At 44.0% G+C, this 21,662-nt stretch overlaps 1 protein-coding gene across 1 annotated transcript in view; it reads right to left on the bottom strand.

Annotated features, from left to right (window-relative positions):
* The window catches only part of LOC123744801 (cell surface glycoprotein 1-like), a gene marked incomplete at its 5' end in the record, with an annotated part of 67,664 nt that extends 50,107 nt beyond the window's left edge, over window positions 1-17,557 (bottom strand). Inside the window, 2 exons of the mRNA XM_045724988.1 lie at window positions 15,979-17,225; window positions 17,344-17,557. Coding sequence (XP_045580944.1) covers window positions 15,979-17,225; window positions 17,344-17,557 — 1,461 coding nt within the window. The remainder of the gene's footprint in view (window positions 1-15,978; window positions 17,226-17,343) is intronic.
* Between the last annotated feature and the right edge of the window lie 4,105 nt (window positions 17,558-21,662).

Genomic DNA, 21,662 nt, shown 5'->3' with positions numbered 1-21,662 from the left:
GAATACCCGAACTGACAAGGTGGAAAAATCTGCCGATGTTCTCTTGATCAAGGCACTTAACCATTATTTGCTCCAGGGGTGCCGTAGTACTATGGCTGACCGAACAGTTTAAAACAACACATTTCACGGCACCTATCCGGTGTATGAGACAATAAAACATAATTACCTGTTCCTGACAAACAGACACTAACCAGATGAATTACCACAGTATACTTCTACCTGCTCCTAACAGACACTAACCAGATGAATTACCACAGTATACCTCTACCTGCTCCTAACAGACACTAACCAGATGAATTACCACAGTATACCTCTACCTGCTCCTAACAGACACTAACCAGATGAATTGCCACAGTATAATTCTACCTGCTCCTAACAGACACTAACTAGATTAATTACCACAGTATAGCTCTACCTGCTCCTAACAGACACTAACCAGATGAATTACCACAGTATAATTCTACCTGCTCCTAACAGACACTAAACAGATGAATTACCACAGTATAATTCTACCTGCTCCTAACAGACACTAACCAGATGAATTACCACAGTATAATTCTACCTGCTCCTAACAGACACTAACCAGATGAATTACCACAGTATAGCTCTACCAGCTCCTAACAGACACTAACCATATGAATTACCACAGTATACCTCTACCTGCTCCAAACAGACACTAACCAGATGAATTACCACAGTATACCTCTACCTGCTCCTAACAGACACTAACCAGATGAATTACCACAGTATACCTCTACCTGCTCCAAACAGACACTAACCAGATTAATTACCACAGTATACCTCTACCTGCTCCTAACACACACTAACCAGATGAATTACCACAGTATAATTCTACCTGCTCCTAACAGACACTAAACAGATGAATTACCAAAGTATAATTCTACCTGCTCCTAACAGACACTAACCAGATGAATTACCACAGTATAATTCTACCTGCTCCTAACAGACACTAACCAGATGAATTACCACAATATAATTCTACCTGCTCCTAACAGACACTAACCTGATGAATTACCACAGTATAATTCTACCTGCTCCTAACAGACACTAAACAGATGAATTTCCACAGTATAATTCTACCTGCTCCTAACAGACACTAACCAGATGAATTACCACAGTATAATTCTACCTGCTCCTAACAGACACTAACCAGATGAATTACCACAGTATAATTCTACCTGCTCCTAACAGACACTAACCAGATGAATTACCACAGTATGCATTACTGTACTATTAAACCAAGGTTTCTTTGGAATTTTACCGTAACTTCAATCTAACTGTCTGCCAGTAAATTACCATAGAAACATGTTACCTTCATCTAACTGTCTGCCAGTAAATTCCCATAAAAACATGTTACCTTCATTCATTCTCATTTCCTCATCTCTTCCTATGGATCTGTCCCCATGGCAGAAGGCCCCAATAGGCAGGTGGATCCTATGCCACGTTGTGAGCGGATGAGGTGAATTTCCTCCATACAATACAAAATGCGTTGAGCATCTTGAGCAGGTTGATAGTTCAACGGGTTTTCTGAGACTATAAAAATGACAAAGAAAACATTTCAATCTGTCTCTGTTTGCTTTGGTTCAAATGTTCAGCTTGGCTACAAGGCAGACTTTCCATGACTCTACAGTACGCAGGGAAATATTGTATGTGGGAACAACGAACATAGTTCTGTTTGGCTCAGTTGGTAGAGAATGGCACATGCAATACCAGGGTTGTGGGTTTGATTCGCACAGGGGACCAGTATGAATTAAGTATGAACATGTTTGCAGGCACTACTGTAAGTCACTCTTCTGTAGAAGAGCATCTGCTAAATGACTAAAATGTAACAGTCATGACCCCTCGCGTTGTCACGACGACTAACTTTTAAGATGTCTATTACGAACGTAATTACGTTTACTGTCCTCTGTTGTGGAGGCCATGCATCTCACTCTCCTCTTGTGGAAGGTTGTTCTCCTGTGTTTTCCTTGGGTAACCATCTTTTGTATCCTAGGAGAATAGGCCGTCATTAAGGTAACCTAACAAAGAAGCAGATTATGCAACTGAGCAGCGAGCCTCTTCAGCCTCCATATCAACTGTTCTCAGGAAGTAACTAAGGTTGAATCAATACACTCGTTAAGGCTCTTCAGTTCATCTCATGTGGAGGGTTCCTTTTGTTCCGTGTCAACCAGAAGGGGAGATAATAAAGCTGGTTCTGGTTTGAATGATGAGGTCATTAGAGGAGATAATAGGGCCTCCTTGGTAACGGTCTGAACAGTGAGATAACACATCACATTTTAAAAAGCTGATATGCAGAGCTATAACTCAGGGCCTAATTCCCCCTCCTCACATCCACCACCGTCACCACTGTCATTTTAGTAGAGGCTAAATTTAACACTCATTCCAGGGCACCCATCTGAGCTCTACCACATCTGAGAGAAAGAGAGAGAGAATGAGAGTGTGTGTGTGCATGTGTGCATGCACGTCTGTGGGTTGGGTAATCTCTACTCCCCTGACAAGACACTGACACTCAGGTCATCTCTGCCACAGACTTAATGGCAACACTGGTCATGCATACTCTGGGCTGTAATGTGTCAGGGAGTAGGGGTTGTGTGAGGACAGTAGGAGTGTGCAGGCTTGTGTGTATGTGCACACTTGAGAGAGAGAGTGTGTGTGTGTGTGTGTGTGTGTGTGTGTGTGTGTGTGTGTGTGTGTGTGTGTGTGTGTGTGTGTGTGTGTGTGTGTGTGTGTGTGTGTGTGTGTGTGTGTGTGTGTGTGTGTGTGTGTGTGTGCGTGTGTGCGTGTGTATGTGTATGTACATGTGTGTCTCTTTGTGTCTGTGTGTGTGTGTGTGGTTGTGAGCACACACTGCACTAAATGTCTCAAAACATTATTGCTCGTGATTTATTTAGTGTTGTCGTGTTTCCATGGAAGATCTATCTTGCAAAGATAGCAAGGGGAGCATCCCAAATAGCACCATATTCCCTATATAGTACACTATGTTTGACCAGAAGCCTATGGGCCCTGGTAGTGTGTTATATAGTGCACAACCTTGTTCCGGTCTGACATTTCCACCATCACGTCCATCTACCTCCCAAAGCATAGTGGACCACCGAGCCACGCGCATCCAGCAGCACTTGGTGCGGTTCAATGTCAGACAGGGTTGGAGGAGAAAAAATAGAGAGGATGCTTTTCACGGTGGTCTACGTTTAACGGAGAGAGAGAAAGAGAGATGTAGAAAGAGATGGAGAGAGAGAAAGAGAGATGGAGAGAGATGGGGAAAGAGATGGAGAGAGAGAAGGAGAGAGAGAGAGAGAGGTAGAGAGAGATGGGAAAGAGATGGAGAGAGAGAAGGAGAGAGAGAGAGGTAGAGAGAAATGGGGAAAGAGATGGGGAAAGAGATGGAGAGAGAGAAGGAGAGAGAGAGAGAGAGAGAGAGGGAGCGAAAGAGAGAGAGAGCGATAAAGAGAAAGGGAGATGGAGAGATGGAAAGGGAGAGGTAGGATTTACAGCTGCCAATTACTATGGTTCACAGTGAGGTCATGCGTACCTGCCTGGTTCAGCCCAGCTCCGCCCAGATCTCCCAAGGGGTTTAGATTGTGTGTGTGTGTGTGTGTGTGTGTGTGTGTGTGTGTGTGTGTGTGTGTGTGTGTGTGTGTGTGTGTGTGTGTGTGTGTGTGTGTGTGGGTGTGGGTGTGTGTGTGTGCAGTTGAGGAAAAAATACCCCACTGTTGTACTTGAGTAAAAGTAAAGATACCTTAATGGAAAATGACTCCAGTAAAAGTGAGTCACCCAGTAAAATACTACTTGAGTAAAAGTCAACAAGTATTTGGTTTGAAATATACGGGACTTAACTATAAAAGTACATGTAATTGCTAAAATATGCCTTAAGTATCAAAAATAAAAATATAAATAATTTAAAATTCATTATATTAAGCAAACCAGACAGCACCATTTAAAAAAAATGTTTTTTTTTACAAATAGCCAGAGGCACATTCAAACACCCAGACATAATTTACAAGCGAAACATTTGTGTTTAGTGAGTCCACCAGATCAGAGGCAGTAGAGATGACCAGGGATGTTCTCTGTTTAGTGAGTCCACCAGATCAGAGGCAGTAGAGATTACCAGGGATGTTCTCTGTTTAGTGAATCCACCAGATCAGAGGCAGTAGAGATGACCAGGGATGTTCTCTGTTTAGTGAGTCCACCAGATCAGAGGCAGTAGAGATGACCAGGGATGTTCTCTGTTTAGTGAGTCCACCAGATCAGAGGCAGTAGAGATGACTGGGGATGTTCTCTGTTTAGTGAGTCCACCAGATCAGAGGCAGTAGAGATGACTGGGGATGTTCTCTGTTTAGTGAGTCCACCAGATCAGAGGCAGTAGAGATGACTGGGGATGTTTTCTTGATAAGTTGTGAATTGGACATTTTCCTGTCCTGCTCAGCATTCAAAATGTAACGAGTACTTTTGGGTGTCAGGAAAAATGTATTGAGTAAAAAGTACATCCATTTCTTTAGGAACGTAGTGAACTAAAAGTAAAAGTTGTACAAAAATATAAATAGTAAAGTAAAGTACAGATACTAAAAAAACCCCACTTAAGTACTACTTCAATGTATTTTTACTTAAGTACTTTACACCACTGTGTGTGTGTGTGTGTGCCTACATGTGCCTGCATGTGCCTGTGTATGTGTCTGTGGGCATCCGTGTATCTGTGTGTGTGTGTGTGTGTGTGTGTGTGTGTGTGTGTGTGTGTGTGTGTGTGTGTGTGTGTGTGTGTGTGTGTGTGTGTGTGTGTGCCAGCTCACCCCAGCAGCATCAGTGTATTGCTGAACCTGTCAAGCCGGGGGAAAAGTTCAATGGGCCGTGAAAACATGTCTGTAGCAGATAGCAATGTGCTGATGGGGAACTCAACTCATCCTGGACATAATGACTTTGTCATGATGATCCTGTATTACATAAAGAGTTTCAATAAGCTGTATGGGTGTTGGGAAATCTAATCTGTTTCAAATAACTTACCAGGCCAAACGAAGGTCAAAGTTTGTATGTAATACCGATGCAGTTAGACACAATACAAAATGACTGTACAATAAAGTACGATTATAGGTAAGCTATATGTTGGGAAGTTTGTGTTGGGTTAGAAAGAACTGCTCTACTGGTTCCTACAGTTAAAGTGATATGAAGGACTAACTTGGTCTTCTGATACAGTTGGAAACCATTTTTTGAGTGAAGACTAGTATCTTTCCTTAACTGACAGTGAAACAGAATGTCTCCAGTACCAAGATATACGTTATTAAACCTGTCTTGTTTTATCATGAACCGACAGCAGCAGTCTCTTTGATTGAAAGGTGCATTAAATCTCTCGGGGCACTAAAATTACCTAAAAAAAAAATGTATGTTTACATAACTTATTTTATTGATTTCCCACCATTTCAGAAGTCAGAAGACAGCCAACCAGACCGACAGGAGGACCATGTCAACGTCCTCTGTCGAAAAAAACCCTCTAGTGGTCGGCTGCGTCATTACATCCATTTATATCACGTCACTGCAACGTTACGTCAGGGGCGGTTCCTTAGAAAACATTTATCCAGCATGACTGCTTCACGGAACAGACATGGCAAAGTAATCCCTGGATTTGTCTCGAGCATGCAGATCTAAATACATAACTTGCATAGCTCTACGATAAAGAATGCGACCTACACACTTCCTTAAACCTAAAATAAGTAAAGAAGTAATTTTCTGTGGAAGTCAAACATTTGTTTTACATCAGAGGCAGAAACATTGCATATTTTCAGAACAAAAAAATGGAGCCCATTACAAAGCCCTTCTCCTCTTGTCTATAGGAGGAATATCTGTTGATGGTCACAAATGGAACAGATTTTGACTATCACTAATCAAATCAAATGTATTTATATAGCCCTTCTTACATCAGCTGATATCTCAAAGTGCTGTACAGAAACCCAGCCTAAAACCCCAAACAGCAAGCAATGCTTGCAACTAATGCCATGATATGTTTGGTAAAGTAAATAAGAAGGTGAAATAGTTTGGGTAGATGTTCCTAAATCAGAGTATAACTATATATGGACATATTATAAAGTATGAAAAGGTTTATTCATTCACCTTTTTTTCCCCATCAAATCATCATAGTTGTATATGTTTTAATACATTTTATAGTGTACTAGATCTTATGGGTGTTTACTCAGACATGAATAAACAAATCCAGGTGAAAGCCAAAGGTCATAGCTTTAGGAGGGGAACCACTACTACATTAATACATTAATAATAAAATATTCCCCTCTGGCTAGATTGATGAGTAAAACCATAGTGAAACAGTGTAAAACGTCTGTCAACTTCAACTCTGAGCAGTCAACCAGTGGTCCTCATCAGCCGGCCGCAAGCTTCAAACACAACGTGACGGGGACAAAAATACTCCTGTATCTGATTATACTGACTGACACGTGGGAGTGTGTGTGTGTGTGTGTGTGTGTGTGTGTGTGTGTGTGTGTGTGTGTGTGTGTGTGTGTGTGTGTGTGTGTGTGTGTGTGACTGTGGGCTGTTAACAATGTAAAGGCCTCTGGGTTGAAACCTGACTATGGTAGCATTACAATAAGCCATAACAGTGTGGTCAAAGACAAAGACACTGCAGCACAGAAAGCATCAATATTTAACAGGGATGGTTTTCAGTCTCCTAGCTGGAGGATCCCACTGAATGGCACCCTATTCCCTTTAAAGTGCACTACTTTCTAGCCAAACAGGGTGCACTATAAAGGGAACAGGGAGTCATGTAGGATACAGCTAGAGAGAAGTGGTACCCAGAGGGTGAATTATATGACTTTACCTCACTTTTCTGCTCTGATAGTTTATTCACATCTTCTCTCCAGTGGTGGACTGGCATCACAATGAGAGACAGGAGGTTGTCCTGATTAGGAAAACCTCTGTGCCCCAGATAGAGGCTACAACTAAGAGTAGAGGCTTGAATTCAATCGAAAGCGAACTGTCTGCAATGTAACTTTGAAAGGCAATTTCTCTTAAACAAGCGGAGGGGGGTGGCCTTTTATATTCCCACAGTAACATGCCATTGGGTTTCAGCTGCATGCTGGTTACAGAGAGAGAGGACCTTTATGAAAGCAAGGTCACACCATCATTATTCATTGGTTGTCTCTCTGGAAGTGTCCCAAATGGCACCCTACTTCCTATATAGTGCACTACTTTTGACAAGAGCCCCCCTATGGTGTGAGACAAAGCCCTCAGTAATACACTACGTGGACAAAAGTATGTTTACACCTTTTCAAATGAGTGGATTCGGCTAATTCAGTCACACCCGTTGCTGACAGGTGTATAAAATTGAGCACACAGCCATGCAATCTCCATAGACGGGGCAGCAAGTAGCCTAGTGGTTAGAGCATTGCACTACTATCCGAAAGGTTGCAAGACCGAATCCCCGAGCTGAGAAGGTAAAAACCTGTCGTTCTGCCTCTGAACAAGGCAGTTAACCTGTTATGGATAGGGGGCAGTATTTTCACGGACGGATAAAAAACGTACTCGATTTAATCTGTTTATTACTCCTGCCCAGAAACTAGAATATGCATATATATGCATATGATTTGGATAGAAAATACCCTAAAGTTTCTAAAACTGTTTGAATGGTGTCTGTGAGTATAACAGAACTCATATGGCAGGCCAAAACCTGAGAAGATTCCAAACAGGAACTGCCCTCTCTGACCATTTCTTGGCCTTCTTTAGCCTCTTTATTGAAAACAGAGGATCTCTGCTGTAACGTGACACTTTCTAAGGCTCCCATAGGCTCTCAGAAGGCGCCAGAACGTTGAATGATGACTCTGCAGTCCCTGGCTGAAAAACAGTAGCGCATTTGGATAGTGGTCGATCTGAGAACAATGAGATGGGCGCGCGCCTGCACGTGAAGAGTCCATTTTACATTTTCAGTCTTTGAACGAAAACGACGTCTCCCGGTCGGAATATTATCGCTATTTTCCGAGAAAAATCGCATAAAAATTGATTTTAAACAGCGTTTGACATGCTTCGAAGTATGGTAATGGAATATTTTGAAATTTTTTGTCACGATATAATTCTCTCTTTCTCTTTCTTTCTTTCTCTCTCTCGGGAGCCCTAGGACCATGCCTCAGGACTACCTGGCTTGATGACTCCAGTTCCAACTGCTCTGCCTGAAGCTATGGAACCCTGACCTGTTCGCCGGACGTGCTACCTGTCCCAGACCTGCTGTCCCAGACCTGCTGGAACCCTGACCTATTCACTGGATGTGCTACCTGTCCCAGACCTGCTGTTTTCAACTCTCTAGAGACAGCAGGAGCGGTAGAGATACTCTCAAAGATCGGCTATGAAAAAGCCAACTGACACTTACTCTTGTGTTACTGACTTGTTGCACCCTCGACAACTACTATGATTATTATTATTTGACCATGCTGGTCATTTATGAACATTTGAACATCTAGGCCATGTGCTGTTATAATCTCCACCCGGCACAGCCAGAAGAGGACTGGCCACCCCTCATAGCCTGGTTCCTCTCTAGGTTTTTTCCTAGGTTTTGGCCTTTCTAGGGAGTTTTTCCTAGCCACCATGCTTCTACACCTGCATTGCTTGCTGTTTGGGGTTTTAGGCTGGGTTTCTGTAGAGCACTTTGAGATATCAGCTGATGTAAGAAGGGCTATATCAATAAATTTGATTTGATTTGAGTAGTACACAGCGTTGTATGAGATCTTCAGTTTCTTGGCAATTTCTCGCATGGAACAGCATTCATTTCTCAGAACAAGAATAGAGTGACGTGTTTCAGAAGAAAGTTTTGAGCCTGCAATCGAACCCACAAATGCTGATGCTCCAGATATTCAACTAGTCTAAAGAAGGCCAGTTTTATTGCTTCTTTAATCAGTACAAGTTTTCAGCTGTGCTAACATAATTGCAAATTGTTTTCTAATGATCAATTAGCCTTTTAAAATGATAAACTTGGATTAGCTAACACAACGTGCCATTGGAACACAGGAGTGATGGTTGCTGATAATGGGCCTCTGTACGCCTAAGGACATTTCTAAATGACCCCAAACTTTTGAAGGGTAGTGTGTGTGTGTGTGTGTGTGTGTGTGTGTGTGTGTACTCTCATTCCTACATGTTTGTGTGTATCACTGTATGTGTATGTGTGTATCTTTGCGTGTACATGTGTGTGTACATCCCTGCAAGTATGTGTGTCCCTGCATGTGTGTGTGTGTGTGTGTATGTGTGCACTCTCATTCCTACATGTTTGTGTGTATCACTGTGTGTGTGTGTGTGTGTGTGTGTGTGTGTGTGTGTGTGTGTGTGTGTGTGCGCGCACACATGAGTGAATTCGTGCGTGTGTGTGCGCCTCTCCAGTCGACCTGCATTGATTCTACAGAAGTCATGCTCAGTCACCACCTGAAGAGAGAATCAGACAGGAAGTACTGTGATAGTTATAAATCTCCCATATGACTATGAAACGGTGTCTTCATTACCATAAAAGCCATTTCACTCACCTCACTAATATTTTGCATATTCTGCACATGACGAGTCTGCCCAACAAATTCGGTCATATTTTGGTTGCATCTAAAATGACAGCCTATTCAATATATAGTTCCCTATGTTGACCAGAGCCTGTGTTGACCAGAGCCTGTGTTGACCAGAGCCTGTGTTGACCAGAGCCTGTGTTGACCAGAGCTTGTGTTGACCAGAGCCTATGTTGATCAGAGCCTGTGTTGACCAGAGCCTGTGTTGATCAGAGCCTGTGTTGACCAGAGCCTGTGTTGACCAGAGCCTGTGTTGACCAGAGCCTGTGTTGATCAGAGCCTGTGTTGATCAGAGCCTGTGTTGACCAGAGCCTGTGTTGACCAGAGCCTGTGTTGACCAGAGCCTGTGTTGATCAGAGCCTGTGTTGACCAGAGCCTGTGTTGACCAGAGCCTATGTTGACCAGAGCCTGTGGTGACCAGAGCCTGTGTTGACCAGAGCCTATGTTAATGAAATGGACCACATCTAAATGTTAGGGCTTCCTGTCATAGCACAGGAAGTAGTAAGGAGAAAAGGGGAACACTGCAAATTGGCAGAATGGCCAAGGATGTGGAGTAATGAAAAGAGAGAGAGAGGTAAATAGGGAAAGAGCAAAGAGAGAGAGAGAAATAGGGAAATGGAGGGAAGAGAAAAGAGAGAGCGAGAGAGAAAAGAGAGAGAAATAGGGAAAGTATTAGGAATCAAGGTAAGACAGACTGTGTGAAGTAACAATGTTTATTGTAACCACAGGGGCAGGCAAACGACAGGTCAAGGCAGACAGAGGTCGATAATCCAGAGTAGAGGCCAAGGTACAGGACGGCAGGCAGGCAGGCAGGCTCAGGTCAGGCAGAGGTTGATTATCCAGAGTAGAGGCCAAGGTATGGGACGGCAGGCAGTCTCAGGTCAGGCAGAGGTCGGTAATCCAGAGATGGAGCAAAAGTACAGGGCGGTAGGCTCAGGGTCAGAAACAGTTGGCAGGTGGGCGGGTACAGGGTCAGGACAGGGAAAGGTCAAAAACCAGAAGGATGAGAAAAAGAGAGACTAGGGAAAACCAGGAGCTGAGACAAACCGCTGGTAAGCTTGAACAAACAAGATGAACTGGCAACAGACAGACAGATTACACAGGTATAAAGACACAGGGGATAATGAGGAAGATGGGCAACAACTGGAGGGGGGTGGAGACAAGCACAAGGACAGGTGAAACAGATCAGGGCGTGACAGAAAGAGAGGTAAAAATTGGCAACAAGCAAACAGACTTCTTCTCTCAGGGACGTGGAGTGAAAGAGGGCTGCTCAGTAAGTCCAACACTATTTAACATCAACATGAATGAATGACCCTCCCACTAAGGAGGGTCTGCTGTACGCAGATGACCTGGTGCGACTGTCTCCCAGTAAGGAGGAGTTACAGCAGCACCTAGATCATCTGCACAGGTTCAGTCAGACCTGGGCCCTGACAGTACATCTCAGTAAGACAAAAATAATGGTGTTCCATAAAAGGTCCAGTTCCCAGGACCACGAATACAAATTCCATCTGGACACCGTTGCCCTAGAGCACACAAAAAACTATACATACCTCGGCCTAAACATCAGCGCCACAGGTAGTAACTTCCACAAAGCTGTGAACTATCTGAGAGACAAGGCAAGAAGGGCCTTATATGCCATCAAAAGGAACATAAAATTGGACATACCAATTAGGATCTGGCAAAAAAATTGTTGAATCAGCTATAGAACCAATTGCCCTTTATGCTTGTGAGGTCCTGGGTCCGCTCACCAACCAAGAATTCACAAAATGGGACAAACACCAAATTGAGACTCTGCTTGATGAATTCTGCAAAAATATCCTCAGTGTACAACGTACAACACCAAATAACGCATGCAGAGCAGAATTAGGCTGATACCCGCTAATTTTCAAAATCCAGAAAAGAGACATTAAATTCTACAACCACCTAAAAGGAATCGATTCCCAAACATTCCATAACTAAGCCATCACCTACAGAGAGATGAACCTTTATTTTATTTATTTATTTTATTTATTTATTTATTTTATTTCACCTCTATTTAACCAGGTAGGCAAGTTGAGAACAAGTTCTCATTTACAATTGCGACCTGGCCAAGATAAAGCAAAGCTGGAGAAGAGTCCCCTAAGCAAGCTGGTCCTGGGCTCTGTTCACAAACACAAACACACCCCACAGAGAGAGAGAGAAGCAGAGAGCGATAGAGAGATAGAGAGAGAGAGGGGCAGAGAGAGAGGGGCAGAGAGAGAGAGGCAGAGAGAGAGGCAGTGAGAGAGAGAGGCAGAGAGAGAGAGAGGCAGGTAGAGAGAGAGAGAGGCAGAGAGAGAGAGGCAGAGAGAGAGAGAGAGAGAGAGAGAGAGAGAGAGGCAGGCAGACAGAGAGAGAGGCAGAGAGAGAGAGGCAGAGACAGAGAGAGATCAAAAAATGAGAACACGTTTTAAATGCCATGCCACTCTGAATGCAGACAGGGAGTACAACCAGAGGTTATATGCAGAGGAAGGTGGACAGGGACAGGAAATAGATTTCAGAAACTGTGTCCCAAATGGCACCCTATTCCCTATACAGAACCCTAGGGGCCCAGGACCAAAGTAGTGCACTGTAAATTAAATAGGGCTCCATTTGGGATACATTCAGAGCTTCTTCTGATCTACAGGAGTTCACAGAACCACAGAGACATACCTGCTATATGCTGATTGAGTCAGGGCCTGATGCAGTATGTGCACACACACACACACACACACACACACACACACACACACACACACACACACACACACACACACACACACAGTATATTTATACAAACAAGCCCGCACGCACACTACACACACACACACACACACACACACACACACACACACACACACACACACACACACACACACACACACACATACTGTATATTTATACAAACAAGCACGCACGCACGCTAACACACACACACACACACACACACACACACACACACACACACACACACTACTGTATATTTATACAAACAAGCACGCACGCACGCTAACACACACACACACACACACACACACACACACACACACACACACACACACACACACACACACACACACACACACACACACACACACACACACACGGTATATTTATACAAACAAGCCCGCACGCACACTAACACACACACACACACACACACACACACACACACACACACACACACATACTGTATATTTATACAAACAAGCACACACGCACGCTAACACACACACACACACACACACACACACATACATGTAACAAGAGCTTTGGCAGTCCCACAATGCCTCAATGTCTGTCTTTGACTACCAGGATTGACGTTGCTGAAGCCGTGATGCCTGGGCCAAAGCATTTCATTAAAATATCCAGAACGTATGACATCCATGTGGGCTAAAAGCCCCCTGGGGAGAAGAAAGAGAGGGTTATGACTGTGAAGGATGGATGGAGAAAGGAGGGGGAGAAGAAAGAGGGTTATGACTGTGAAGGATGGATGGAGAAAGGAGGGGGAGAAGAAAGAGGGTTATGACTGTGAAGGATGGATGGAGAAAGGAGGGGGAGAAGAAAGAGGGTTATGACTGTGAAGGATGGATGGAGAAAGGAGGGGGAGAAGAAAGAGGGTTATGACTGTGAAGGATGGATGGAGAAAGGAGGGGGAGAAGAAAGAGGGTTATGACTGTGAAGGATGGATGTAGAAAGGAGAGGGAGAAGAAAGAGGGTTATGACTGTGAAGGATGGATGGAGAAAGGAGGGGGAGAAGAAAGAGGGTTATGACTGTGAAGGATGGATGGAGAAAGGAGGGGGAGAAGAAAGAGGGTTATGACTGTGAAGGATGGATGGAGAAAGGAGGGGGAGAAGAAAGAGGGTTATGACTGTGAAGGATGGATGTAGAAAGGAGAGGGAGAAGAAAGAGGGTTATGACTGTGAAGGATAGATGGAAAAAGGAGGGGGAGAAGAAAGAGAGGGTTATGACTGTGAAGGATGGATGGAGAAAGGAGGGGGAGAAGAAAGAGAGGGTTATGACTGTGAAGGATGGATGGAGAAAGGAGGGGGAGAAGGGAGAGGAGGGAGATGTGTACAGTAGGTTTATAAATAGATACATTTTAGTTACAACAGAAATCCTGGGGATGTTCTGGATATGGTAGGGGTGTATACCATTGCCATAACATTCCATCAACATCAAAATAACATACATGTTACATTTGATTTATTCTGGTGAAAGATATATTGTATATTCAGCATAACTTTAACCCTGCATGCCAGGGATGGAGTCTGGAGAGAACTGGAACTCCCACAACTGTGTTACATTCTGATTCCAGAACATTCCAAGCAGGAGAACGTACACTAAAATTATCATGACCTCCATCAGCCTGGTTAGATCCCAAGACAACTACTCAGACAACAGTCCAACCTCACACTCTGAGTAGCAGACTGAAACAGAGAAGACAAAATAAGAAAATTAGGTCCTCTCCACTACACACACGCCTCACGTAAGCACACACACACACACACACACACACACACACACACACACACACACACACACACACACGCACACACACGCACACACACGCACACACACGCACACACACGCACACACACACACACACACACACACACACACACACACACACACACACACACACACACACATCTAACGGTGAGTTAATCTTCTCCAACAGTTATCTTGAAGCAAACTAAATAATATTTCAGAAAGCATCAGTCAGTCCTTTGAATTGCTAACCGTTTGGGATGACTGCGTAAGAACATCTCCTAAGAGCACGTCTCAGATGTATTTTGAAACGTTAAACTAGAAAGGAGAAAAAGAGCAATGCAATAGAAGTGATTTTTACATCCTGTAGCTACTCAGACCACATTGGCTTCATCATAATTCAATTTGAATAATAATTCATAATAACCACAAAGGAGCAATCCAAGAAATTATTCCATGACAGACATGTCACTTAGTACAGGAAGTGTTTGGTTGTCTGGGAGTTAAAAAGACATTGCAGGTGTCTGGGAGATAAATAGACATTGCAGGTGTCTGAACAGATAAGAAGACCCTGCAGAGGCATTCACAGGCCATTGATGCAGCTCCAGCTTCACATGAGTAGGTTTGATAATATTTTGTAGTAGGAGGTGATGGGGAGGAGAGGAGAGGTGGTGGGGAGGAGAGGAGAGGAGAGGAGAGGCTCAGCAGCTAAGTGGTAGGCCACACAAGCTCACAGAACAGGACCACCGAGTGCTGAAGAGGGTTGCGTGTAAAAATGGTCTGTCCTCGATTGCAACACTCACTACCGAGTTCCAAACTGCCTCCTCTGGAAGTAACATCAGCACAAGAACTGATCCTCTGGAAGTAACGGCAGCACAAGAACTGATCCTCTGGAAGTAACGTCAGCACAAGAACTGATCCTCTGGAAGTAACGTCAGCACAAGAACTGATCCTCTGGAAGTAACGTCAGCACAAGAACTGATCCTCTGGAAGTAACGTCAGCACAAGAACGGATCCTCTGGAAGTAACGTCAGCACAAGAACTGATCCTCTGGAAATAACGGGGGCAACTCCATATTAATGCCCATGATTTTGGAATGAGATGTTCAACAAGCAGGTGTTGGGAAGACAGTAGGGTGTTATGCAGAAATAGATGTTGGTAGGAAAAGGCTAGGTCTGTTTGTGCACATGGAGGGCAGTGTTTACTATAGGTTAATGAGGTTATCCAAATGTGATGTGACTAAAATTAAAGGACATTTAGTGGACCAAAATGGCTCACTATTTTCATCAATAACTAAGTCCAAATTATTATTCAAGCGACAGAAATGTGACTAATCTGATTATGGCTGCCTGATGCTCAGCTTCAAAGTTATGCACAAAGAGTAAAACGCTTGAAAGTAACTGTAATGTAATGTAATATGCCGGGTGTCAGGAAGCAGGCGCAGAAGGTAAGTTTAATAATGGATCAGTGCAGATGAACAAAACATGAGAGAAAACAATACTACCCAAATGACTGGTGTCAACTGAGGGCTAAATAAAGGGGGAGTAATCACAGAGAAAATGGAGACCAGGTGTGTGTAACGATGACCAGGTGTGTGTAATGATGGGGAGCAGGTGTGTGTAATGATGACCAGGCATGTGTAATGATGAGGAGCAGGTGTGTGTAATGATGGGGAGCAGGTGTGTGTAATGATGGGGAGCAGGTGAGTGTAATGATGGGGACCAGGTGTGTGTAATGATGGGGAGCAGGTGTGTGTAATGATGGGGAGCAGGTGTGTGTAATGATGGGGAGCAGGTGTAGCGTAATGATGGTTGCCAGGACCAGTGGTTAGTAGACCGGTGACGTTGAGCGCTGGGGGGAGGGAGAGGGAGAGGGAATGGGAGAGGGAGAGGTAGAGGGAGTAGAAGTAGGAGAGGGAGAAGTAGAAGTAGAGGGAGAGGGAGAGGGAGAGGGAGTATGAGTAGGAGTAGTAGTAGGAGTGGGAGTAGGAGTAGGAGTAGGAGAGGGAGAGGGAGAGGGAGAGGGAGTAGTAGTAGGAGAGGGAGAGGGAGAGGGAGAGGGAGTATGAGTAGGAGTAGTAGTAGGAGTGGGAGTAGGAGTAGGAGTAGGAGAGGGAGAGGGAGAGGGAGAGGGAGTAGTAGTAGGAGAGGGAGAGGGAGTAGTAGTAGGAGAGGGAGAAGTAGAAGTAGAGGGAGAGGGAGAGGGAGAGGGAGTATGAGTAGGAGTAGTAGTAGGAGTGGGAGTAGGAGTAGGAGTAGGAGAGGGAGAGGGAGAGGGAGAGGGAGTAGTAGTAGGAGAGGGAGAGGGAGAGGGAGTAGTTGTAGGAGAGGGAGAGGGAGAGGGAGAGGGAGTAGTTGTAGGAGAGGGAAAGGGAGAGGGAGTAGTAGTAGGAGAGGGAGAGGGAGAGGGAGTAGTAGTAGGAGAGGGAGAGGTAGAGGGAGAGGGAGAGGGAGAGGGAATAGGAGAGGGAGAGGGAGAGGGAGAGGGAGTAGGAGTAGGAGTAGGAGTAGGAGTAGGAGTAGGAGAGGGAGAGGGAGTGGGAGAGGGAGTAGTAGTGGGAGAGGGAGAGGGGGCGGGAGTAGGAGAGGGAGTCGTAGTAGGAGAGGGAGAGGTAGAGGGAGTAGTAGTAGGAGTGGCAGAGGTAGAGGGAGTAGTAGGAGAGGGAGAGCGAGTAGTAGTAAGAGAGGGAGAGGTAGAGGGAGTAGTAGTAGGAGAGGGAGAGGGAGTAGGAGAGGGAGTCGTAGTAGGAGAGGGAGAGGGAGAGGGGGAGGGAGAGGGAGTAGGAGAGGGAGAGGGAGAGGGGGAGGGAGTAGTAGGAGAGGGAGATGGAGTAGTAGTAGGAGAGGGAGAGGTAGAGGGAGTAGTAGGAGAGGGAGATGGAGTAGTAGTAGGAGATGGAGAGGTAGAGGGAGTAGTAGGAGAGGGAGATGGAGTAGTAGTAGGAGAGGGAGATGGAGTAGTAGTAGGAGAGGGAGAGGTAGAGGGAGTAGTAGGAGAGGGAGATGGAGTAGTAGTAGGAGAGGGAGAGGTAGAGGGAGTAGTAGTAGGAGAGGGAGAGGGGGAGGGAGTAGTAGGAGAGGGAGAGGGAGTAGTAGTAGGAGATGGAGAGGTAGAGGGAGTAGTAGGAGAGGGAGATGGAGTAGTAGTAGGAGAGGGAGAGGTAGAGGGAGTAGTCGTAGGAGATGGAGAGGTAGAGAGGAGTAGTAGGAGAGGGAGAGGGAGTAGTAGTAGGAGATGGAGAGGTAGAGGGAGTAGTCGTAGGAGATGGAGAGGTAGAGGGAGTAGTAGGAGAGGGAGAGGGAGTAGTAGGAGAGGGAGAGGGAGTAGTAGTAGGAGATGGAGAGGTAGAGGGAGTAGTCGTAGGAGATGGAGAGGTAGAGGGAGTAGTAGGAGAGGGAGAGGGAGTAGTAGGAGAGGGAGAGGGAGTAGTAGTAGGAGAGGGAGAGGTAGAGGGAGTAGTAGGAGAGGGAGAGGGAGTAGTAGTAGGAGAGGGAGAGGTAGAGGGAGTAGTAGGAGAGGGAGAGGGAGTAGTAGTAGGAGATGGAGAGGTAGAGGGAGTAGTAGGAGAGGGAGAGGGAGTAGTAGTAGGAGAGGGAGAGGTAGAGGGAGTAGTAGGAGAGGTAGAGGGAGTAGTAGTAGGAGAGGGAGAGGTAGAGGGAGTAGTAGGAGAGGGAGAGGGAGTAGTAGGAGAGGGAGAGGGAGTAGTAGTAGGAGAGGGAGAGGTAGAGGGAGGGCATGACAGTGAGCACTGATTCAATGTTTATTTTTATATTATTATTATTTTATAGTATTCTGCGTTGTTGGGAAGGACCTGTAAGTAAGCATTTCACTGTTAATCTACACCTGTTTTGGAAGCATGTGAACATTTTTACATTAATTGTATTTTAAGTCAGTTTGGTTTAGAAACAAAGCAGCATGATTCAAGTTCATGCCCTACTCCTTGAAGTTTACAGTTCTCTAAAAAACCACATTTTACAACAACAACAAAAAATCTTTACGCTTTTGTGTGTGTTGACTGTATTTATACTTGGGACATCGCTTTTTAACAGTAAAAGTTCAAAAATCGATGGAGAACATCTTTGTTTCACTTTTTTGAGTTAATAATTACAATACTAATACTAAACCATGATAATAAAATCCCTGTTAAAACCCCTTAAATGTCACCCTTTGATGTAAATGTTTAATTCAATGTGTTCAAAAATGAAAACGGTAGCCCCTATCCGTGAATACTGGGGGATCTTGGGGATCTTGGCTTTCCAGCCGTACTATACAATCTTTTTTTAAAAATGTTTTATTTATTTCACCTTTATTTAACCAGGTAGGCAAGTTGAGAACAAGTTCTCATTTACAATTGCGACCTGGCCAAGATAAAGCAAGCAGTTCGACAACATACAACAACACAGAGTTACACATGGAGTAAAACAAACATACAGTCAATAATACAGTAGAAAAATAAGTCTATATACAATGTGAGCAAATTAGGTGAGATAAGGGAGGTAAAGGCAAAAAAAGGACATGGTGGCAAAGTAAATACAATATAGCAAGTAAAACACTGGAATGGTAGATTTGTAGTAGAAGAAAGTGCAAAGTAGAAATAATGGGGTGCAAAGGAGCAAAATAAATAAATAAATACAGTAGGGATGAGGGGAGTTGTTTGGGCTAAATTATAGATGGGCTATGTACAGGTGCAGTGATCTGTGAGCTGCTCTGACAGCTGGTGCTTAAAGCTAGAGATCTTTGGTGCGTCTTTGTACCATATATGGGCATACGGCCATAAAAGGGCAGGCCACACCCATGAGTCCATTTCAAGATGGCTGCCACTCACTGTCCGTTAGGTTGGAGAAGCTAAAACTGCATAAATCTTACACAACACTGTGACCCGATTCAAGAAGCTAGGCGCATGTCACTACTTCAGAAGAGCGGCATTTTAACTTTTTTTTATTTTTATCAAAATGCTTTGTTTTGGCAGAAATGCCTTCTGGAACATGTGAACTTTAATGTGCCTAAATAACAAACGCGTATGCCATCTGTAAATACTAACAAAATTGATAATTTACAAGCTCAGTTGGTTTAGCCTCAGAACTACTTTTTGATGGACTACTTTCTGGAGGATGATTGTGCCATGCTGACTCTCTCTGACACTGAAAATGAATCAGATGGTGAGGAAATCCCTGATATAGGTAAAAACATTTTAATTGAACTAGACATTGTAAAGTCTTCTGATGTCAGTGAATGGGGAAGAAACGGTGATCAGCATTGTTGTTGCAACAGAAAAAGTCCACCGAGTTTTGAAATCAGTGGAATGCCCGGTGGAAGCAGAGAGATGCTTGCCAAACGTGAAGAGTCGAAAAGAGAACACAGAAGGCTGTTGCATAAAACACTTGTCTCCGGATTACATCTTCAAACTAAGGTCAACTATGGCATCCGTGAGAGAGAGGGAAAAGCGTTAATCTGTGTATATAGGTTCAAGTCTAGCTACATTTTCAGATATTTTTTGTTTCTAATTTTGTCAGAAAGTCATTTTCATTGTAAGTTAAGCCTGATGAATTTACTGTGTTAAATGAGGCCTCACCCCCTGGTTACACTAGTGACCATACCCCCCGTGCATCCGGCAAAGGCGGAGGTGTTGCAAACATTTATGATAGCAAATTTCAATTTACAAAAAAAGAAAACAATGACGTTTTCGTCTTTTGAGCTTCTAGTCATGAAATCTATGCAGCCTACTCAATCACTTTTTATAGCTACTGTTTACAGGCCTCCTGGGCCATATGCAGTGTTTCTCACTGAGTTCCCTGAATTCCTATCGGATCTTGTAGTCATAGCAGATAATATTCAAATTTTTGGTAACTTTAACATTCACATGGAAAAGTCCACAGACCCACTCCAAAAGGCTTTCGGAGCCATCATCGACTCAGTGGGTTTTGTCCAACATGTCTCTGGACCTACTCACTGCCACAGTCATACTCTGGACCTAGTTTTGTCCCATGGAATAAATGTTGTGGATCTTAATGTTTTCCCTCATAATCCTGGATTATCAGACCACCATTTTATTGCGTTTGCAATTGCAACAAATAATCTGCTCAGACCCCAACCAAGGAGCATTAAAAGTCGTGCTATAAATTCTCAGACAACCCAAAGATTCCTTGATGCCCTTCCAGACTCCCTCTGCCTACCCAAGGACGTCAGAGGACAAAAATCAGTTAACCACCTAACCGAGGAACTCAATTTAACCTTGCGCAATACCCTAGATGCAGTTGCACCCCTAAAAACTAAAAACATCTGTCATAAGAAACTAGCTCCCTGGTATACAGAAAATACACGAGTTCTGAAGCAAGCTTCCAGAAAATTGGAGCGGAAATGGCGCCACACCCAACTGGAAGTCTTCCGACTAGCTTGGAAAGACAGTACCGTGCAGTATCGAAGAGCCCTCACTGCTGCTCGATCATCCTATTTCTCCAACTTAATTGAGGAAAATAAGAACAATCCGAAATGTCTTTTTGATACTGTCGCAAAGCTAACTAAAAAGCAGCATTCGCAAATGGAGGATGGCTTTCACTTCAGCAGTAATAAATTTATGAACTTCTTTGAGGAAAAGATCATGATCATTAGAAAGCAAATTACAGACTCCTCTTTAAATCTGTATATTCCTCCAAAGCTCCATTGTCCGCACAACTCTGCCAGGACCTAGGATCAAGGGAGATACTAAGGTGTTTTAGCACTATATCTCTTGACACAATGATGAAAATAATCATGGCCTCTAAACCCTCAAGCTGCATACTGGACCCTATTCCAACTAAACTACTGAAAGAGCTGCTTCCTGTGCTTGGCCCTCCTATGTTGAACATAATAAACGGCTCTCTATCCACCGGATGTGTGCCAAGCTCACTAAAAGTGGCAGTAATAAAGCCTCTCTTGAAAAAGCCGAATCTTGACCCAGAAATTATAAAAAACTATCGGCCTATATCAAATCTTCCATTCCTCTCAAACATTTTTGAAAAAGCTGTTGCGCAGCAACTCACTGCCTTCCTGAAGACAAACAATGTATACGAAACGCTTCAGTCTAGTTTTAGACCCCATCATAGCACTGAGACTGCACTTGTGAAGGTGGTAAATGACCTTTTAATGACGTCAGACCGAGTCTCTGCATCTGTCCTCGTGCTCCTAGATCTTAGTGCTGCTTTTCATACCATCGATCACCACATTCTTTTGGAGAGATTGTAAACCCAAATTGGTCTACATGGACAAGTTCTGGCCTGGTTTAGATCTTATCTGTCGGAAAGATATCAGTTTGTCTCTGTGAATGGTTTGTCTTCTGACAAATCAACTGTAAATTTCGGTGTTCCTCAAGGTTCCGTTTTAGGACCACTATTGTTTTCACTATATATTTTACCTCTTGGGGATGTCATTCGAAAACATAATGTTAAATTTCACTGCTATGCGGATGACACACAGCTGTACATTTCAATGAAACATGGTGAAGCCCCAAAATTGCCCTCGCTAGAAGCCTGGGTTTCAGACATAAAGAAGTGGATGGCTGCAAACTTTCTACTTTTAAACTCGGACAAAACAGAGATGCTTGTTCTAGGTCCCAAGAAACAAAGATATCTTCTGTTGAATCTGACAAT

Source organism: Salmo salar, chromosome ssa09 (assembly GCF_905237065.1).
Source record: "Salmo salar chromosome ssa09, Ssal_v3.1, whole genome shotgun sequence".
NCBI classification, from domain to species: Eukaryota; Metazoa; Chordata; class Actinopteri; order Salmoniformes; family Salmonidae; genus Salmo; species Salmo salar.
This window is presented reverse-complemented; position numbering and strand designations above follow the sequence as displayed.